The sequence below is a fragment of the Sitophilus oryzae genome, unplaced genomic scaffold, assembly GCF_002938485.1.
Source record: "Sitophilus oryzae breed Bouriz unplaced genomic scaffold, Soryzae_2.0 scaffold_179_pilon_pilon, whole genome shotgun sequence".
NCBI classification, from domain to species: Eukaryota; Metazoa; Arthropoda; class Insecta; order Coleoptera; family Curculionidae; genus Sitophilus; species Sitophilus oryzae.
This window is the reverse complement of record NW_022146501.1, coordinates 3607155-3624288: the sequence shown is the minus strand read 5'-3', so window position 1 is coordinate 3624288 and position 17134 is coordinate 3607155. Positions and strand designations below refer to the sequence as shown.

The following is a 17134-nucleotide window of genomic DNA, read 5'->3' as shown; positions in this document are numbered from 1 at the left end:
TGTAGCATTCCAATTATTGTGATTTTTAGATTAAATAAAAATATAAGTCGTCAAAAATGTAAGTAACATATTTATTTTATTCCTCTCTAATAAGATCTAAATATGTATAAAATGAACATCTTTTTATATCGTTACAAAAAAATAAAAAGAAACACATGAGTCGTAGAAAATTGTCGAAATAATCTTACATTATTTTAAATGCGGGAGTACAAGTACAGATTTTACATCCTAATAATAATATGACACGCTATAACAAATAAATAGGTTATGGATATATAGTGTATATTTCTTTGAGATTCGAAATACGCATAAAAGCCTACAAAAGAGACACAGGATTGTTTAAATTTATGTTTAATAATATCACAATAATCTCTTAGTCTTCTATTTTTTATTACAATAAATAAAAAAATAGAATATTTTTTCGATATATTAATTTCTAATTGTCAAATTAAAAAATCAAAGAAATAAAAAGTGTTTAAGTATATCTATATAAACAAATATCAAAGTGATAATCCAGAATTAGACAAATGGAATGTCATTAATTAAACTAATTTTGGTTAGTAAGTTATTTTTGATAATAATTTTTACGTATAAATTTAAACAATCCTGCAGAGAAAATTATATGGTTAGTAATGAAGCACATATTTTCAATGCTTCTGAACTTTTTTTATAAAATTATATCTAATAAGTAATAAATTTTAATTATTTTTCAATCAGACAGAAAAGTCCATGAAAAAAACAAAAACAAAAAAAGAAATGCAGGTAAACTTATATAACATTACATCATAGGCTCGAAAAAAAACGTGTCATAGTGCCCTTTAAATAACAATGTTCTATTGGGCCTGCCCTTATAGCATATAGACTTTTCAAAAATTAATATTTAAATTGAAAAGAAAATTTTCTAAATTATTATATAATAAATGAATTTTAGGCAATTTTTTACGTCAATTTTTAATAGCGGTTAAATTATAATCGACTGTCATTTTGAAAGTCACTATGACGCCGTTTTTTTTTTCAACTAGTTCCTTTCATATTTCTAATATCCTTGCTAAATACCAACCTCGCATAAACTTATAGTTTAAAGCTATATATCAACGCAAAAACCGTTCGCAGAATATACATCTACAAAACCATCCAATGAGCAATAAAATTTTCTTTTAAAACAGATAATATATCATAAATGCGGCTCATGCTAAGGGGGTATTTATGAGTAATTTTATATAATATTATATAATAAATGAATAAACCATATTTGTTTTTTAGTAAAAAGGGTTAATTATTTAAATATAACTGACTTAGAATGGGAATATACAGTCTTATATTTGTTAAATGGTGAAACATCTCATTTTCACTTAAACGAAATGTTTTTTTTTGAAGTTCGTATTCCTTGTTTTTTTTTGAAGAGAAAAAATTCACACATCTAGACAGGATTGATTTGCGAGAGTCCAAAGAGCAACACAGAAATGTAGCCTAAATGTTTTATCCTAATTTTATTGCGTTTTACTTTATAGAACTAGCCTAAAATCACAAAAATGTTGGAAACATACTCTTAAAGTAAGTTTTTATTAACTATTAGCTGATAACTATGTTTTGATTTGAGTATATTTAAATTATTTTGATTGATGATTTTCTGCCCTCCACGGTATAGATACAGATTATTTTGACAAACCGATATTGACTCTATATCTGTCAAAATGAGTATATTTATGAGTATATTTTGTATGTTAAGTTACTGAGATATCCTTCAGGAAAACTACCGAAAACTAATTAATATTTTCTGCCAATTGCCCAGTTGCATAGCCCATAAACCCCTAGATCATATATACCTTACGTGGATAAATCAACGCCATAAGTTTAGTATTAAAAAATATGTCTCCAACATCACGACATGCCATCTTCAAACCTTCTTTATTGCACTTATGAAACGTTCAATAGGTATGTCTTTCTCGAGGACCTTACTTTGCGCATGCGAATTAAAAGTTGTACGTATTTCCAAAATAATCACAATTTTATACGGTAGAAAGTACAAATTATACATTGTTATGGAAACCAACTTTTCATTGTCATTATATTGTCATAATCATGTCATAATCTTATTAGCTTTGTTCGGGTTCTTGTTATTACCGATTCTGAACCGTCCTAGAACTCTGCAACGCATGCGCAAATGAAATAATGTCTTCATATTTCCTTCTGCGCAGAAGCATCACAGTTCTAGGACGGTTCAGAATCGGTAATAACAAGAACCCGAACAAAGCTATTTCCATTGTGTGACGACGCTTGTTTTTTGCGTTTTTTAATTTAAAAATTGTATTAATTACTCTTTTATCGACCACTTTTATATAGCCAAGGATACAAGAATGTGTTCAGTGAGAAGTTTATTTTAAATTTGTGCAATTATATTTTTATTTTTTTCGTTGGACTTTCTAAATACTCGTAAAAATGACTAGAAAGTGTTTAGTGTGTGAAAGTTCTAATATAGTCTGTAAAACGAATAACTTTGAATTTGACAGTTCCCGCGGGCTTTTCTAGTGTTAATTTTATTAGGTTAGCAACTTGCGGCCCTGCTGACGCAATGCCGTCTCTAATAGAACAGCCTCGGAGCGAGATTTATGACGTCATGCTAGTTAGATCCTACGGATTAATAAATATGTTGTAGAATACATGGAAAACATAATTATTCCTCGTATGTTTGGTTTGTATTTAAAAAATGATATAGTTTACATGAAATATACATAATATACAGTTAACAAATACAATATATATACATACCTATTTATAGTAATAAATACTTTGGCAGATAAACTATGAACCATACAAATGCAGCAAATGTTTTACAATATGGCTGAAATCGTATTCCATAGTCAATGTAGATAGTTGTTGTGATAAGAATAATAATTTTAAAAAATATGTGGTCATCTTTTGACAAGTTTATATTAGTTTATTAATTGCAGTAAACATTATAATATATAAATAAATTTTGTGAATGCAAAAAATAATACATCACTATTAGTAGATATTGAATGTTTTTTGTTAAATTAGATCGATTTTCAAACCCTAAATTTAAAATATATTTTACATTTTACCCATTATCTTATGTACCACCTATTCATTATTTGTATATTGTAAAACATTTGCTGTATTTGTATGGTTCATAGTTTATTTGCCAAAGGATTTATTACTATAAATAGGTATATATTATATTGTATTTATTAACTTATATTATGTATATTTCATGTAAACTATATCATTTTTAAAACACAAACCAAAAATACGAGGAATAATTATGTTTTCCATGTATTCTACAACATATTTATTAATACGTAGTATCTAACCAGCGTGACGTCATAAATCTCGCTCCGTGGCTGTTCTATTAGAGACGGCATTGGTCTAATATTTAGAAATGTCAAAAGCTGATGACATTTTACTTTTGTCAATTATGACATTTTGTGTTGATTTTTGCAAGAAGAGGAAGAGACTGTCATTTGTTTTATTATTTTCTTTTTCTATTTCACGAAAGTAAAAAGAGTTACCTATCTGATTCGTTCAGGCAGTCAATTTAAAGAATATCAGTAACTTTTTTGACAGAGGGATTTTATATTTGCCATATTGGTAAAAAATAACTGTCAAAATTCAAAGTTATTCATTTTATAGACTATATAAAGGTCCCCGAATTATCTTTTCATAGGCAAGTAAAGTATTCAGTTGCTCTTTTATTTATATTAAGCCACGTGCATACTTTCTGGTTAGATGTCCTAAGAATATTGATGTTCGTACAGAGTGGCTAAATGTATTTTTTTATATAATTTAATTTTTGTGACAGTAAACATTCAATTTATTGTTCCAATATAAGCATTTTACAAATTAAATTTTTAAAATTAATGTTCAAATTTGGCGCGCGGACGATAGGTCCTCGACAAGCATAGATAGAGTAGAAGCACCGCGTGTGCAACAAAAAACGAAGATAAATGGAAGTCGTTGATATGTTTGCGACAGTTTCCATAATGATTTACTTATCCATGTAAGTATATACGATCTAGGCATAAACCAGACAAGAGATTGAAGTTCCAGTACTCTAAACTAAACTAACTAATCTGTAATTTTACACTGAGATTTCTGTGCGCGCATTTTCTTATACTTTAAGAGTAGGTTCCTTTTTAGTATTCCTCATTTTTTCCTTTTGCTTATTTTATGCGAAATTTAGAATTTACTTAACCTATCAGCCTATGCTACTACCTGAGATTTTTTTCTGGGAAAGTAACTGTCTAGATGTGGAACTTGATTTAAGCATCGGCCTCGAATTGCCGCTTGGCAACTTCCAACTTCTTCTGACCCATTATTAACTACCTGATCATTTCCAGGTACTTCTGTTTGTGTTTGGCCAGCATTTCTGTGACCGTCACTAACGTTTTAATTGACTGATTAACCTTAAAAACAAAGTATTTTTTATTAATATGATACACCCTGCCTAAAGCTTGATTTACATGCATCCGTTGTCCGACGATACGATATTAATTTTATAGGTTGAATTTAAAGACATTGCATTTTCATGCCTCTGTTCATAATACCAGAGCCAGCAACGTCGGAAAAACAAGTATTTTAAGACGTCTGGCTCTTTGATATATCTTTTACTATGCTCTCTAGAATAGCATGAGGAAAGAACATCCTATATTTTTATTAGTCCTTTAAATTCTAGTATTGAATATAATTCGAACATGTCTCCATAGCGCAGTGCGTAGAGTTTCTGACCACGAACCGAGGATTCAGAGTTCGAATCCGGGTCAGGGCAGACTTTTTATTTTATTTTCGTTTATATTCTGATAGTAAAGCTATCGTAAAGTATTTTTTTTTGTGAATCACCACAATTGTTTAATACTTTACTATCAGAATATAAACTGTACAGATGTGATGCGCAGTAGTAAAACGCGGTCTACCGGCGCGGCAGCCAGATTTCCCGCACTTCGAGAGCATAGCAAAAGATATATTATAGTTTTCTTAAAATTCTTGTTTTCCCGAATGTTTTCCCCTTGTTTACTGTTATATTTTTATTAAGGTTAGGTTACATTTGTCAAGAAAGTGTCAAAACGTCCGTTACCGTACAATCTTTCTCCGTTGACAGGCTGGAGTAAAAAAATTACAGATGAAAAGTAAGTGGCGCGAAAACGCTATGACCAATCAGAGTGCCGTCGGATCAACGGGTAACGGACGCATAAAAATCAAGCTTAGGGCTTTCTATCGAGCCATAGTTCTGGTAGTAATATGCCGAATAATATAAGGTGATTTTTAAAAAAATTAATATGAAAAACCCATAAAGATATTTTTAAAATATCTCTATTGAGTCTACAATAAATAATGCACTAAATAGATAAAAATATATTTACTTACTTTGGCAACTGCTTGTAACTCGGTCAAGTGAGCTACGCATATGTGGTGCAGCGTTGCCAGTTCTTTGGCTGTATCAGGCTTGGATATGATCCTGGGTTCCCCCGGATCGCCTATCGCGGACAGTTGGTCCAAAAATACCACCATCCGTTCCTTATTTTTCAGAATAAAGGGATTCACAACCTCCATATAAGGTTCCTAGATATTTCGAAATTAAAAATAAGAATTATACATGTTTATTTAATGCAAACCTTGCCGCCGAACTCGACTAAATTAGCCAGATTTTGTAGACATTTCGCTACCATAACTAGGCTTCTTGTTGCTGATGGGCTGGGTTGTTCGCTAACCAGTCCAAACTGTCTTGGGTTAAGTAATGCTGGACACAGTAATCTAAAAATAGTATTTAGTTAGTAAAAAGTGACGTTGGTACATTTGAACTAATATTTGTTAATGACAAATAGAATGTTACTGAATTGTTATATTTATATAACAATGACAGATTCCTAGAGATATTTAACAATAAGAATTTAAGAAACAAAAAACTACATTCTTACCGTAGAAAAACAAAACCGGATACAACCCTGGTCCGCACGTGCCTCTCATCGGGCCATTTTGCCACCGCAGCTTTCTGAAGACAGCCGCAAATGTATCTCACAGGCCTTGGGCATGCGTCTGGAGACGTGAATATACTCAGAGTCACCTGATCCAAAACCTAACAATTTTCCAAATGATAAAATATATATTTTTCAAAAATTGTCTGTGGAAAATTTTACCTGAAGTAAGAATTCAGCATTATTACAGGCGTCATCTAAAGAGTCCATTTTTGCAGGGTTAAGTTCAGCCGACTGTTTACTTTCTAAGAGTCTCAAAACAATTTCCAGGACAGCCGCCTATAACACAGAAATAGAAATTACTTGGTTCCCAATACTCTCTAACGTTGATTCATATCTCAAGAATATGAATCAACGTTAACGAATATTAACATCAGCCTTAGTCCTAAGCGGTTCTAGGAAATATGGAATATTTTATATTCTTAGGGTTAATGCTAATACAAAACACTAAATTGCGCGTGCTCAAAACTAGATATTTTAGGAATTTTCGAAATAATATTTGACATGTTCAATTTAACGGTTTATAAATGTTAATAAATTATCTACTTTTTGGTCTAGAAATGATTGATTTTTATTCACAAACAAGTGAATGATAGTATTGTGAAAATTAGTCCCTATAGTTTTAGAAATTCTAAAAATATCTGTAAAGTTAGGTTAGCTTAAAACTCTAAAATGTTTCTTATGATCACAAGCACACACTAGAATATTCTTAAGACAAGTAGGAGAAGTATGAATGGCATTTCCTTAAGTTATTAAGCTTAATTTTCTAGAGAAAATGTTAAGGGAAAGATTAGGGCTAATACTCAAAGTACGAATCAACCAGTATACTCAATGTCGATAAGTAAATTCGCTTCATTATTATTGAAAACATCAGACATTCGATTATCTGATCGCCTCTGTCTTTGACACTAACTTTCTTGGGTGTATATGACATTTTGAAGAAATAAATTTAAATTTTATAGCACAGACAACATACAAATATGGACAAAAAGGTATTGTTTATTATTCTTTATATATTTATAAGTAATATACTTCTTTACTGAGATATTAAGACCACGCGACAAAAAGGAATTATCATAGAATGTCGTTTTGAAGGCTACTCTGACACCGTTTTTTTTATTTTATGAAACGTGAAAAATTCTTCCCATTCCTACTATAAAAACTTACTTGTAGAAATCCTCCGCATTCTGCCCTCATATACAAATCCATAAGAGTGGTAGACAGAGACGCGGCCCTGAATAAAGTACTTGTCTCAGTTTCCCTGGCTATTTCGGCGGAATTTAGCTCTCTCAAAAGTTCGGTCTCACGACCCTCCGCTCTATAAAGTAGAATATTTGAGTAAATAGAGCTGTAAAACGGTTTTTTTGTTATAAAATACCTAAATACTCTCAAAAGAGCTGTGGCTAGAGGAGCTCTATCTGCATGACACAATTCCGCAAGGGTTTTAACGGATATTAGGCCTGACTCTAATAAAAGTTGCTGCAAAGGGCTGTATTCCTCGGCAGGCATAACTAGGTCGTGTAAGTAGCTACGAAAAAAATTAAAATTAATTAGAAAAAATTTTGGATTTTTTATGCAGTAACACTTGCTTAAAGATCGCCATAGCGATTCACTCCTATAGATCATATCAAATAAACATTTAGTCACGTGATTAAGATTGACCGGCACAGCGTTGCCGACTTTTACATATTTTCTTTTGATCAAAATATTTTAGGAATTAAAAATGAATTAATTATGAATATGCAAGGTCTCTGGTAAAAGAGTTTAAGCTTAAAATATTACAAATTCACTTAAACCGAAAACTCGTAATACAAAATTAAAGTGTCAAAACCAGGATTGGGTAACGACGGCGACGCGTAGAAAATTAATTTTTTACCTGTATGTAGAAAAATGCGTAGAAAACGTAGAATATGAAGTGGAAAATGTACAAAAATCTGAGAACAGGTACAAAATTAATTTTGTTAATTTAATGTCGTTTTTTTTACTTTACAGGTTTTTTCCTTTCTATTTTCTTTAAATTCTATAAGTGTTAAAACTGTAATATATGTGCGGGCGCGCTATCTCTCTATTCTGTGACGGTACTAACTCCCCTAGATAAGAGACAGTAATTGATTTGAAGACTATTAGAATATTTTTTTTCTGTTTAATCTGAAGCCCGTACAGAAAAGTCTGATTTTTTTTTCTTTGAAAGTTTTCGTTGTTCTTTTTTTTAATTTTACCATAGACAGCCTGTGGTTTCATAAACTATATACATATAATAATTATTATTGTAGTTTGTAGTTCTTACTTTCATTATGTTTGATGTTATTTTTTTGTTGTTCTGTTTGAGTCTTACCAAAGTTTACAGAATTACATATAATTATTCTGTAAACTTTGATCTTACTATCAAAAACCTTTTAAGATATCTGTAAACTTAGACTATAGTGTGTAACAAATCAAGGAAAATTTCGACAGACGACATCCAGAAAATGACAGAAAATACGATATGCCTGTGAATTATAACGACACAACAGTCACTGTCACACATCCTCCCGTTGTACATTTCAATTTAGAATAATATGAAAGTTAATAGTTAAGCTTTTTTTTGACATACTATATTATATCCATTTGTAAATAATAAGTAACAATTAGAGATATCATTATTAGTTTATTTCCTGTACTAATCGTTGTGATTAAAGTATTTGAAATAAATACAAACTCAAAAAAAGGCTTACAATATACAAAACGATTTTTCTACATCTGGACATGTAAAAAATGTAGAAAATTAATTTTCTACGTGTAGAAAATATGGTAGAATATAAAGAATTTTCTACCTACCCAACCCTGGTCAAAACGAATCAAAATGTCAGGAAGTAAATAAATAAATATGGCAACGTGACATTTTTTACAGCACAGCTACCAACTGAATAGCAAGCGAGAAATTTAAATTCCAGTTAGTCAGCCCGGCGCCGAATATGTCAATGATTGGCAACAATGAATTTAATAATCGCGCCCTCGATGACGTAACTTAAAGTTTATTTGGTATCGATTATAAGCCATGTAAATACCGACCCAAGACTTCTCTTGCCCGATATGGTATAATAATTTTCAATAAAAAAAACATATTTACCGTGTTCTCAGTCTTAGTGAACCCCATTCTCCCATTGGGGTAAGGCCGGAAAGCGAATACCATTCTTCTCTTTCTTCTCCATTACCTAAAACAAAATAAAATTGTCAATTTAAAAAATAAACAAGAAAAAATAAACACAATACCTAAAGCAGATAACTCCACTTGTAGCTCGGCAACTTCAGTATCTTTACCTCTCTTCCCTTTGTTATAAACTGTGAGTGAAAATGAGACCACATCACAGGGTACATCACTACAAAACAAACATAAATTAATACTAAGAACTTAGAAATTTTGATAAAACTTGCTCAAAAGCAAACTCCTCGTCCCAAACTGGATCTGGTGTACTCTTTGCTCTTGTTCTGGCGATACGTACTTGGCCATTAAACTGTATTGTAACGTATGGTAAAGGCACCAGTTTGTATGGTAACCTATGGGCGTCCAAGATGTGAAGGGTGAGACATCTCAATTCCCTCAATCTAGGGACCTGGAGCAATGGTATTAAGTATACAGTGGTGGCCAAAAGTATGGAAACTTTTTACTTTTTAAAATATCACAGAAAATATTGCTATGCTTAAACTCTCAGGAATATAAATGAACAGCTTATCAGCAAATAAAAGTATTCCAAAAATTACACAGCGAAAAAAATCTGTTTAGCAGTTTTTGTAGGAGCGATATTAATATTAAGGTTTTAATATATTTTGTATTTAAAATTATGTTACTTATAATTATAATTTATGAAATAGGGTTCAAGTTGTTTTCGTCTAAACAAAATAAAATTTTGACATAAATTATTGTTTTTGTATAGGAAAATATGGCGTATTTTTATTAAAGCCTAAATTATTCAATATGCCTATGCTCAGAACTGACTAAACTTTGATCATTTTTTAATCTGCCTGGCCACAATTTGGCAAAACGACTGAAAACAGGCACTCTATTTGCAGAAGTGTACAGAAAATATTGCCATTGTTTAATATGTCTAATTCTGATTAGGCTTTTTGCAAAGTGACCGAAAAAAGATAGGCTTTTTTTTAACATGTCTAGTCTTTTTGCAAAAAGCCGGATTATTCTATGCGCCTGCAACATATAATATACAAGTTTAGTTTCACAAATTTTCCAATATAAAATATCAGAAAAAAAGTATATAAAATTGCCATTTTATAACTCCTCAAATATAGGATGATATATCAAGGTACTTATAAGATCATTATGGTAACAGTCTTGGACTAGAGCAAAAGACAATTTTTTTTTCAAAACTAACTCCATTAAAATCGGTTAATCAAATACGGAGATATAATCATTTGAATGTAAAAATGTTTAACCTTCCCCCATTACTTTCTTTTTGAAAATAATGAAAAATGATCTGGAGTAAAAATGTGCGTAATTGGTTGATTAATACAGTGTATTAATATTTTGAACACACCTCAATAAGGGAAATTTATGAAAAAATTGACATTTTCTATTTTTTTTTGTTATTAGATCACCCTGTAGAAATAGATACGAAGTAAACCTCTCTGTCGATCCCTTAATGTTTACTGTGTATCCATTGAGAAGCTTTGCTTTGAGAAATTCGCATATCATCATATGATCCTATATTTGACGAGCTATGACACCACAAAATTTTCTGATACATTTGAACTACTCCTATTACACAATACCTTGGCAGTAGCTCTGCTTAACTGTGGTACACACAAAGGCTTTAGAGCGTTGGTCCATTCTTGGCACTCTTCTGGAGAACGACCTGACAAATGGGTGGCAGTAGCTAGACATGGCAGGGCGCGTTCGACAATTTGAAGACAATTAGGCTTTTCCCAAAGACTGTCATGAACCTTAAAAAAAATACAACTTAAATAAAAAAAGCAAACAAAAAAACAAGAGAAAAGAACATGAAAATTCAATATTTTCTCACATAACCTCATTTTTGGCATCAGTTGGCATATGACATGTTAACATTATTTTTTTGTTATCGGGTATGCGTTTTTTGCAAACTTTTTGGCACACCTGTATATTAAGAGAAACTACTAACCTGATACAAATATGCACAGGACAAGTCTATAAGCCCTTTGGGTTTAGTTCTCTTTGGATTTTCGTAGAAACACAGATGGGTATCTGTTCCATCGACTAGCAACACAAAATAAAGCAATTTCCATTTTTTGGCACCTTTGTCCGACTTCCTAAGCAAGTAACCTTGATGCTAGGATACAATATTACATTAATAAAACATTTAGCATCGAAAAAATAAAACTTTTACCTTGATTCCCCTCATTTTCTTCAAACCAGCCTGATCCCTGCATTCTCTTAGAGTAGCATAAATTTTCTCAGCCTCTGATTTGGCTTTTTGGTTTTCAGGAACCCAATCAAGTTGTTTGCTACCGTCAACTACCAGCTAAATAACATAATTAGATGAATATAAAGCAATTTTTTTGCAGAGAAACTACTTACAGGGTGTTGTAAAGTATAGCCTTCTACAATTTGTTCTTTTCTATATCTATTTATCACCGCATCTAGACATTCAAATATTCTACCGCCCATGAGATATCTGACTCCTTTCTTCTCGATTCTAAACCTCTGAATTTGGTTGTTGATATGGAAGAATAACGAATAATCACCGGGAGAATTATCGCTAGGCCTCACCAAAAAACTTCCTGGACCGGCTAGAAATATTTAATACACATCTAATTAACTATGTTCAGGGTTGTAATAGAGAGATATGGGAACGTTCCCAAACGTAACGAGGGAACGTTCCCTTATAAGAGCACGTATGAGTACAAACTAAAATGTTCCCTATAAACATTTTTTAACGTTAGTCTTTATCTTTGAGTCTAAGTAGCATAAGCTTTTTACAAAAATAGTACTTTCTCTATAGTACTTATAATCCTTTATAATTATTATTGTATATGGTAATATTGTATTACCATATTGTATAGATATTTAGCAAAAGACAACGTGATAACACCGGTAAAATTACAGTCCCTTCTTTGTCGCCGAAATTAGGAGTACGGAGATTTGGATATTATTAAACCTTTATTATACAGGGTGATCCGAATTGTATGCCGGAAATTTCGGCAGCATATTCTGCATATAAAAATAAATAAAAAAGTTCGTATAAATGTATGTACTAAAATACTTAATTTCAGAGATACAGGGTGTAGAAGTTTCAATTTTATTTCGATATTTTCCAAATAATTTCTGAAGTAACGTCAACATTTGGATGAAAACTGGTGTCTGGGAGTTTTTTGACATGAGAAATTTGATTTTGATTTGGTTACTCCTATCTGTAGGGGGCGCCACCTACATGTGTTTTAACGTTTTAACTGTTGTGAACAGTAATAACTTATAATCGAGTAAAACATATATACGAACTTTTTTACTTACTTTTATCTGCAGAATATGCTGCCGAATTTTCCAGAATACAGTATGATAGAATATAAATATGCTCAGAACAGATAACGTGTTTTGAATACTTATTTGTTCTTTTTTAGCCGCCCATACCAATAGGTATGGGTAATATATGACATAAATGACTTAAATACAAAATATTTTCATGGTGTCTGTCTGTTTGTCTGTAACACGATAACTCAAAAACCGCTAAACTTATTTTAACCAAATTTGGCACAAAAATACTGTGGCACCCGAGAATCTGACCATTAGTTTTTGGTGGGGGTGGGGTTTGAGGAGGGGGTATGGGAGGGGGTTAAAAATTTTAAAAAATCGTAACTCCAAAATTACAGTAGCTAGCGAAACGCGATATTCAATTTAAGATTAGGAATAATATTTGCAACAAAATTTGTAATAACATCAAAATCAGTCAAAGTCGCAGCTTTTGAGATAAAAAAAATTGGAAAAATTCCTTTACTTTGAAACTAAAAGAACTGTCTACCAACTTTTTATTAACATAATATTTTAGTATGGGCGGCTATACGTGCCGCCCGGCGCCAATTTTTTTCTTTTTGTTCTAAATGTTCTCAAAATTCTCATTTTTCTCGAGAATAATAAGAAAAAGACGAGAAAATTGAGTTTTAAATTTAAAAATGATACTGATTTTTTTTCTAACCTATTTTCATTACGCTAATTCTCGACGGTTGCTCGTTTCTCAAGGAACGTTCTCCAAGATAAATTCTCGAGCATTTTACTACACTAATTTTGATTTTACGCCACTTGTTTTTCGATCCTTGACAAGTTACGTCATCATTTTTGACGCCATGTTGGTTTTCACGTATTTCCTGAATTGGTCAATAAGTTTTCAGCTTTTAATACTAAGACCCTAACTAAGACGATGTTCGTCTTTTTCTATTCGTGCACGTTAGACAAGGAAACCAGTTCTTTTTTCCGCAAGGATAGTAATCAGTGATCAGTATATAAAAAGACAAAATAATCGTACAATCTAAAAAATAAAATGGACTTTTGTTTACGACGAAGAAAATCCGTTTCATATGATAAACATCTACAAGAGAAAGTGTGACAATCTGTGATGAAACAGCCAAGGATCGAAAAAAAAAGTGTATGTAACAAAAATCTATAGCAATAAGTACCTTTTACTAGTAAATCAACTGCTTCATTTTTTGTACAGTTTGGATGGAACCAGGGAAAAACAGTATTTGGATCGATGCTATCATCAAGATCTTCAACCAGCTCTCTAAATATCATTCCTAAATAAATTTCATTAGAATAGGTTCATTGTAAAACTTAAAAGTCAGATACCTTGCTCCCCAGTACGATGAGCTGTCACCCACAACCATCCGTTATCCATGTCGTTGTGTACAAAAAATATGTCGCCTTTTTTAAATGTCAATTCGTCCGTATCAGGCATTTTAGTATAGGGTAATATGGCAACAACTCTCTATTAAATAATTATTTAATTACCAATTAATTAATTAAATAGTTGATAATTAATTAATCGGTTGATAATTAATTAAACAGTTGATAAATAATTAAACAGTTTATAATTAATTAATTAGTTGACAATTAATTAATAAGTTGATAATTAATTAATTAATTGGTAATTATGTAGTTGACGATTAATTAATTAATTAGTTGATAATTAATTAATTAAGTTTTATTTTATTACCTTTTAAAATATTACATAAAATAAATACCAATTTGAATCAAGGCATCTAAGAAGAAGTCTAGGCTTGGGTCTTTTTAAAAATTGGTATATTTATAAAAGATAAAAAAATATTTAAATTAATACAATTACCTTTTTGTCATTTACAGGCTCGGGGGGAGCTACAGGGTGAACTAATCTTTCTCTTTTTAATAAGTCGCTACATTCTGTATAGTATCCTACTAAATCATTCAAGGAAACAAACTGTCTACCACCAATATAAAAGTCGCCACACACAGCAGTTATTCTAAAAATAAATATTTATCTCAAATATATTTATTTAAGAATAAAATCATTCTTATAAAATACAATATAATTACATCATTTAATAAGTGCAAATTTATATGATTTGCTAACTATAATACTGTAGAATCGAAAAAAAAAACGGCGTTCAGTTGACTTGAAAATTACGATATTCCCCATTAAATCTTTATTTCCAAGCCATCTCTGACACTTTTTTTTTCGAACATATGGTATTACATTTCAATAACTTGGTTAATATTTGTCTTTGTAATAAAAACATAGATAAATTGTTTAATTTTATGGATGTTTTATTTGAATCCCATGAATCATTGCCTATTGTTACCTCTGTCACCTTTTAATCCTTTAATTAATTAATTGTTATTAGTCATACTGTTATGCGATATTGACAATAAATAGATTAAAGCCCCTTACACGTCACACAACTTGGATAAAACGGATTAAAAACTAAAGTAGACAATAAAAGTTTTACCCGTGAAAGTTTTATCACTTGTATTGTGCTTAGTGCAGTCGAAAAAAGAAAAACATGTAATTTTGTTAAAAAATGTTTATGTAAACATGCAAAGCTAATTGGTAGACAGTGAATTAGATGATTTTTGGAATTGCACATTATATTTTTATCATAAAAGAATATACTCTACCTGAAATGATTCATCTCTGTAACGTCCCAAATAAGACAAGACATAAGATCCAGGTTTACGATCACTTTCTCTCTCACTAAATAAGATCCCAATTTGTTGCAGTTCCATAGTCTCTCCTCAGCTTGATACCTATAAATGGTTCATTAAAAAAAATGCTCCAAAATTAATTTTAGTTACTTTATATACCTGTCAAGCCGACCATGATACCAGAGTGTCTCTGCTGGGGCATAATGTGCAGAGTCACCCAAGTCTGGATCTTCTGTTTCTTTCGCTTGGGCCCCAACTGGTTCGTTTGGTTCGTTGCCATCATCACTTCCTGTACTTGGAGACCCAAGTTGTTTTTCTTTCTGTCTTAAATCTGACATGGTTGTATTTGTAAAAAAAACCTATAGGCATAAAAATTAATACATAAATTAAATTCTAAACTCAAATATTAAAAGTTCACTTTATACCCCTTGTTGTAGATATACGTGAGATATTGTTTATTCAATTTCTAATTAATGCATTAAGTATGCAGTCATGTTCATATAAACAACTTAAATAGTACCCCTAGCCTTTTTGAAGCTAGGTAAATAAACACAATAAAATAAACATTATAAAACCAACAGGAACCCACGAATCTCTTTGTCTGTCTTTTTTTAAACACAAGAAGGTTCTTTTCAAATAATAATTATGGAAAAACAAACCAAGCCAACATGGCCTTAAAACTCCAGAAATATTTACCTGAAAAACAATAGTTCAGCGAAGTTAAATATACATTTCGAGTTGTTGACAGGGCGAACACGTCATTGGAAAATCGTGGATTAAGAACAGAATTTTAGTTTTTCTTTAAATCTTCGGGAAACATCGAAGGAAAATAAAATTATTGACGTTTTGTTAGAAGAAACTTCATTATCTGTCACGCAAGCGCTTTATCAGCTGTTTGTCAATTCATGAATTCAAATGAACTGTGTTCAGGCAACCACATATACATGTAATATTTTTCACTTCAAGGTGGTCCACTTTTTCTCTTAACTGTAAAATTATAGTAAAACAAACGACAAAAAATATGAAAACAATATATTTCCTATAAGTACCAAATACAACTGTGCATAAACAAATTGTAGAAAAATAAGTCGGTAGTATATAAAATTCTCAGTACAAGTAGAATGACTAGTGAACATACTTAATCAACATAAACTTAGTAGAAGAAAAAACAAATATTTTTATATAAATAGTAGTCAATAAGTTGGTTTTAGTATAATATATATTATAAAATTCAAATATGAACAATCCTACGTTGAAAAACAAATTTAAATGTGATATTTTCTATATTTAAAAATATAGCTATTAAAGTAATGTTTATTTTTGTTATATATTTTTTCTTTTGATAATATATAACTTTTTTTCTATAAAATTATCCACAGGCACTGGAAAGCAAATGTATATATGTATATATGTATTCAAGACTTTTTAAAAATCTACTAGGCACTACGTAATCCTTCAATTTTGGCGCAAAGCTCTTCTTTTGTTGCTGGATTTGATATAAGTATAGTTTTTATAGTATCGTTTGAACCAAACAGTTTCTTCTTTTCGTGTCTGCGGTAGAAATAGATACGCCTTTGGGTACTACTCTAGCTGGTTGTTTCAGTTCTTGCCAGGTATATGACCAATCGACCTAAAAAATATCTATATTTAACAAATATCTTAGAATAAGTATGAGTGAGACTCTATTTCCCGCCAATTTGTACGAAACTAGCGCCTCTCGTTACGGAATGTTAAATTAAAATAAGTTAAGGCTAATTTTCTCAAGTGACTTACATGTTATAATTCGCGAGTGCCATACAAAATTTTATCCAACAGCAGAACTGTTTCATGTCCAATCTCTATAGAATAATTGATTTAAAAGGATCTACCAGTTCGGCTTTCATTGTTGCGAATTAATAAATTATCAGGGTGCGTTTATGTTACTATGCAATATAGATGTGAGTTTTGTTTTTTTTGTAAATAATAAATAGCCATAGATAAATGAAACAAGTTTAGAGTGTCTAAA

At 31.0% G+C, this 17134-nt stretch overlaps 2 protein-coding genes across 2 annotated transcripts in view; both read right to left on the bottom strand.

Moving 5' to 3' along the window:
- Positions 1-3907: 3907 nt before the first annotated feature.
- Positions 3908-15995, bottom strand: LOC115882744 (ras GTPase-activating protein 1-like). The gene is given in 22 exon segments (XM_030900969.1): positions 3908-4424; positions 5383-5577; positions 5631-5769; positions 5934-6091; positions 6153-6269; positions 7158-7308; positions 7369-7518; positions 9100-9184; positions 9243-9349; positions 9405-9583; positions 10755-10925; positions 11123-11290; positions 11348-11482; positions 11539-11750; positions 13629-13745; positions 13798-13936; positions 14294-14447; positions 15103-15122; positions 15124-15174; positions 15177-15231; positions 15289-15488; positions 15826-15995. Coding segments are annotated over 21 exon segments (2766 nt in total). The 5' UTR covers positions 15468-15488; positions 15826-15995; the 3' UTR covers positions 3908-4340.
- Positions 15996-16476: 481 nt separating this feature from the next.
- LOC115882890 (vacuolar protein sorting-associated protein 13-like) overlaps positions 16477-17134 on the bottom strand; it is a 50381-nt gene continuing 49723 nt past the window's right edge. The window contains 2 exon segments of the mRNA XM_030901151.1: positions 16477-16678; positions 16681-16759. Coding sequence (XP_030757011.1) covers positions 16566-16678; positions 16681-16759 — 192 coding nt within the window. The 3' untranslated portion in view covers positions 16477-16565.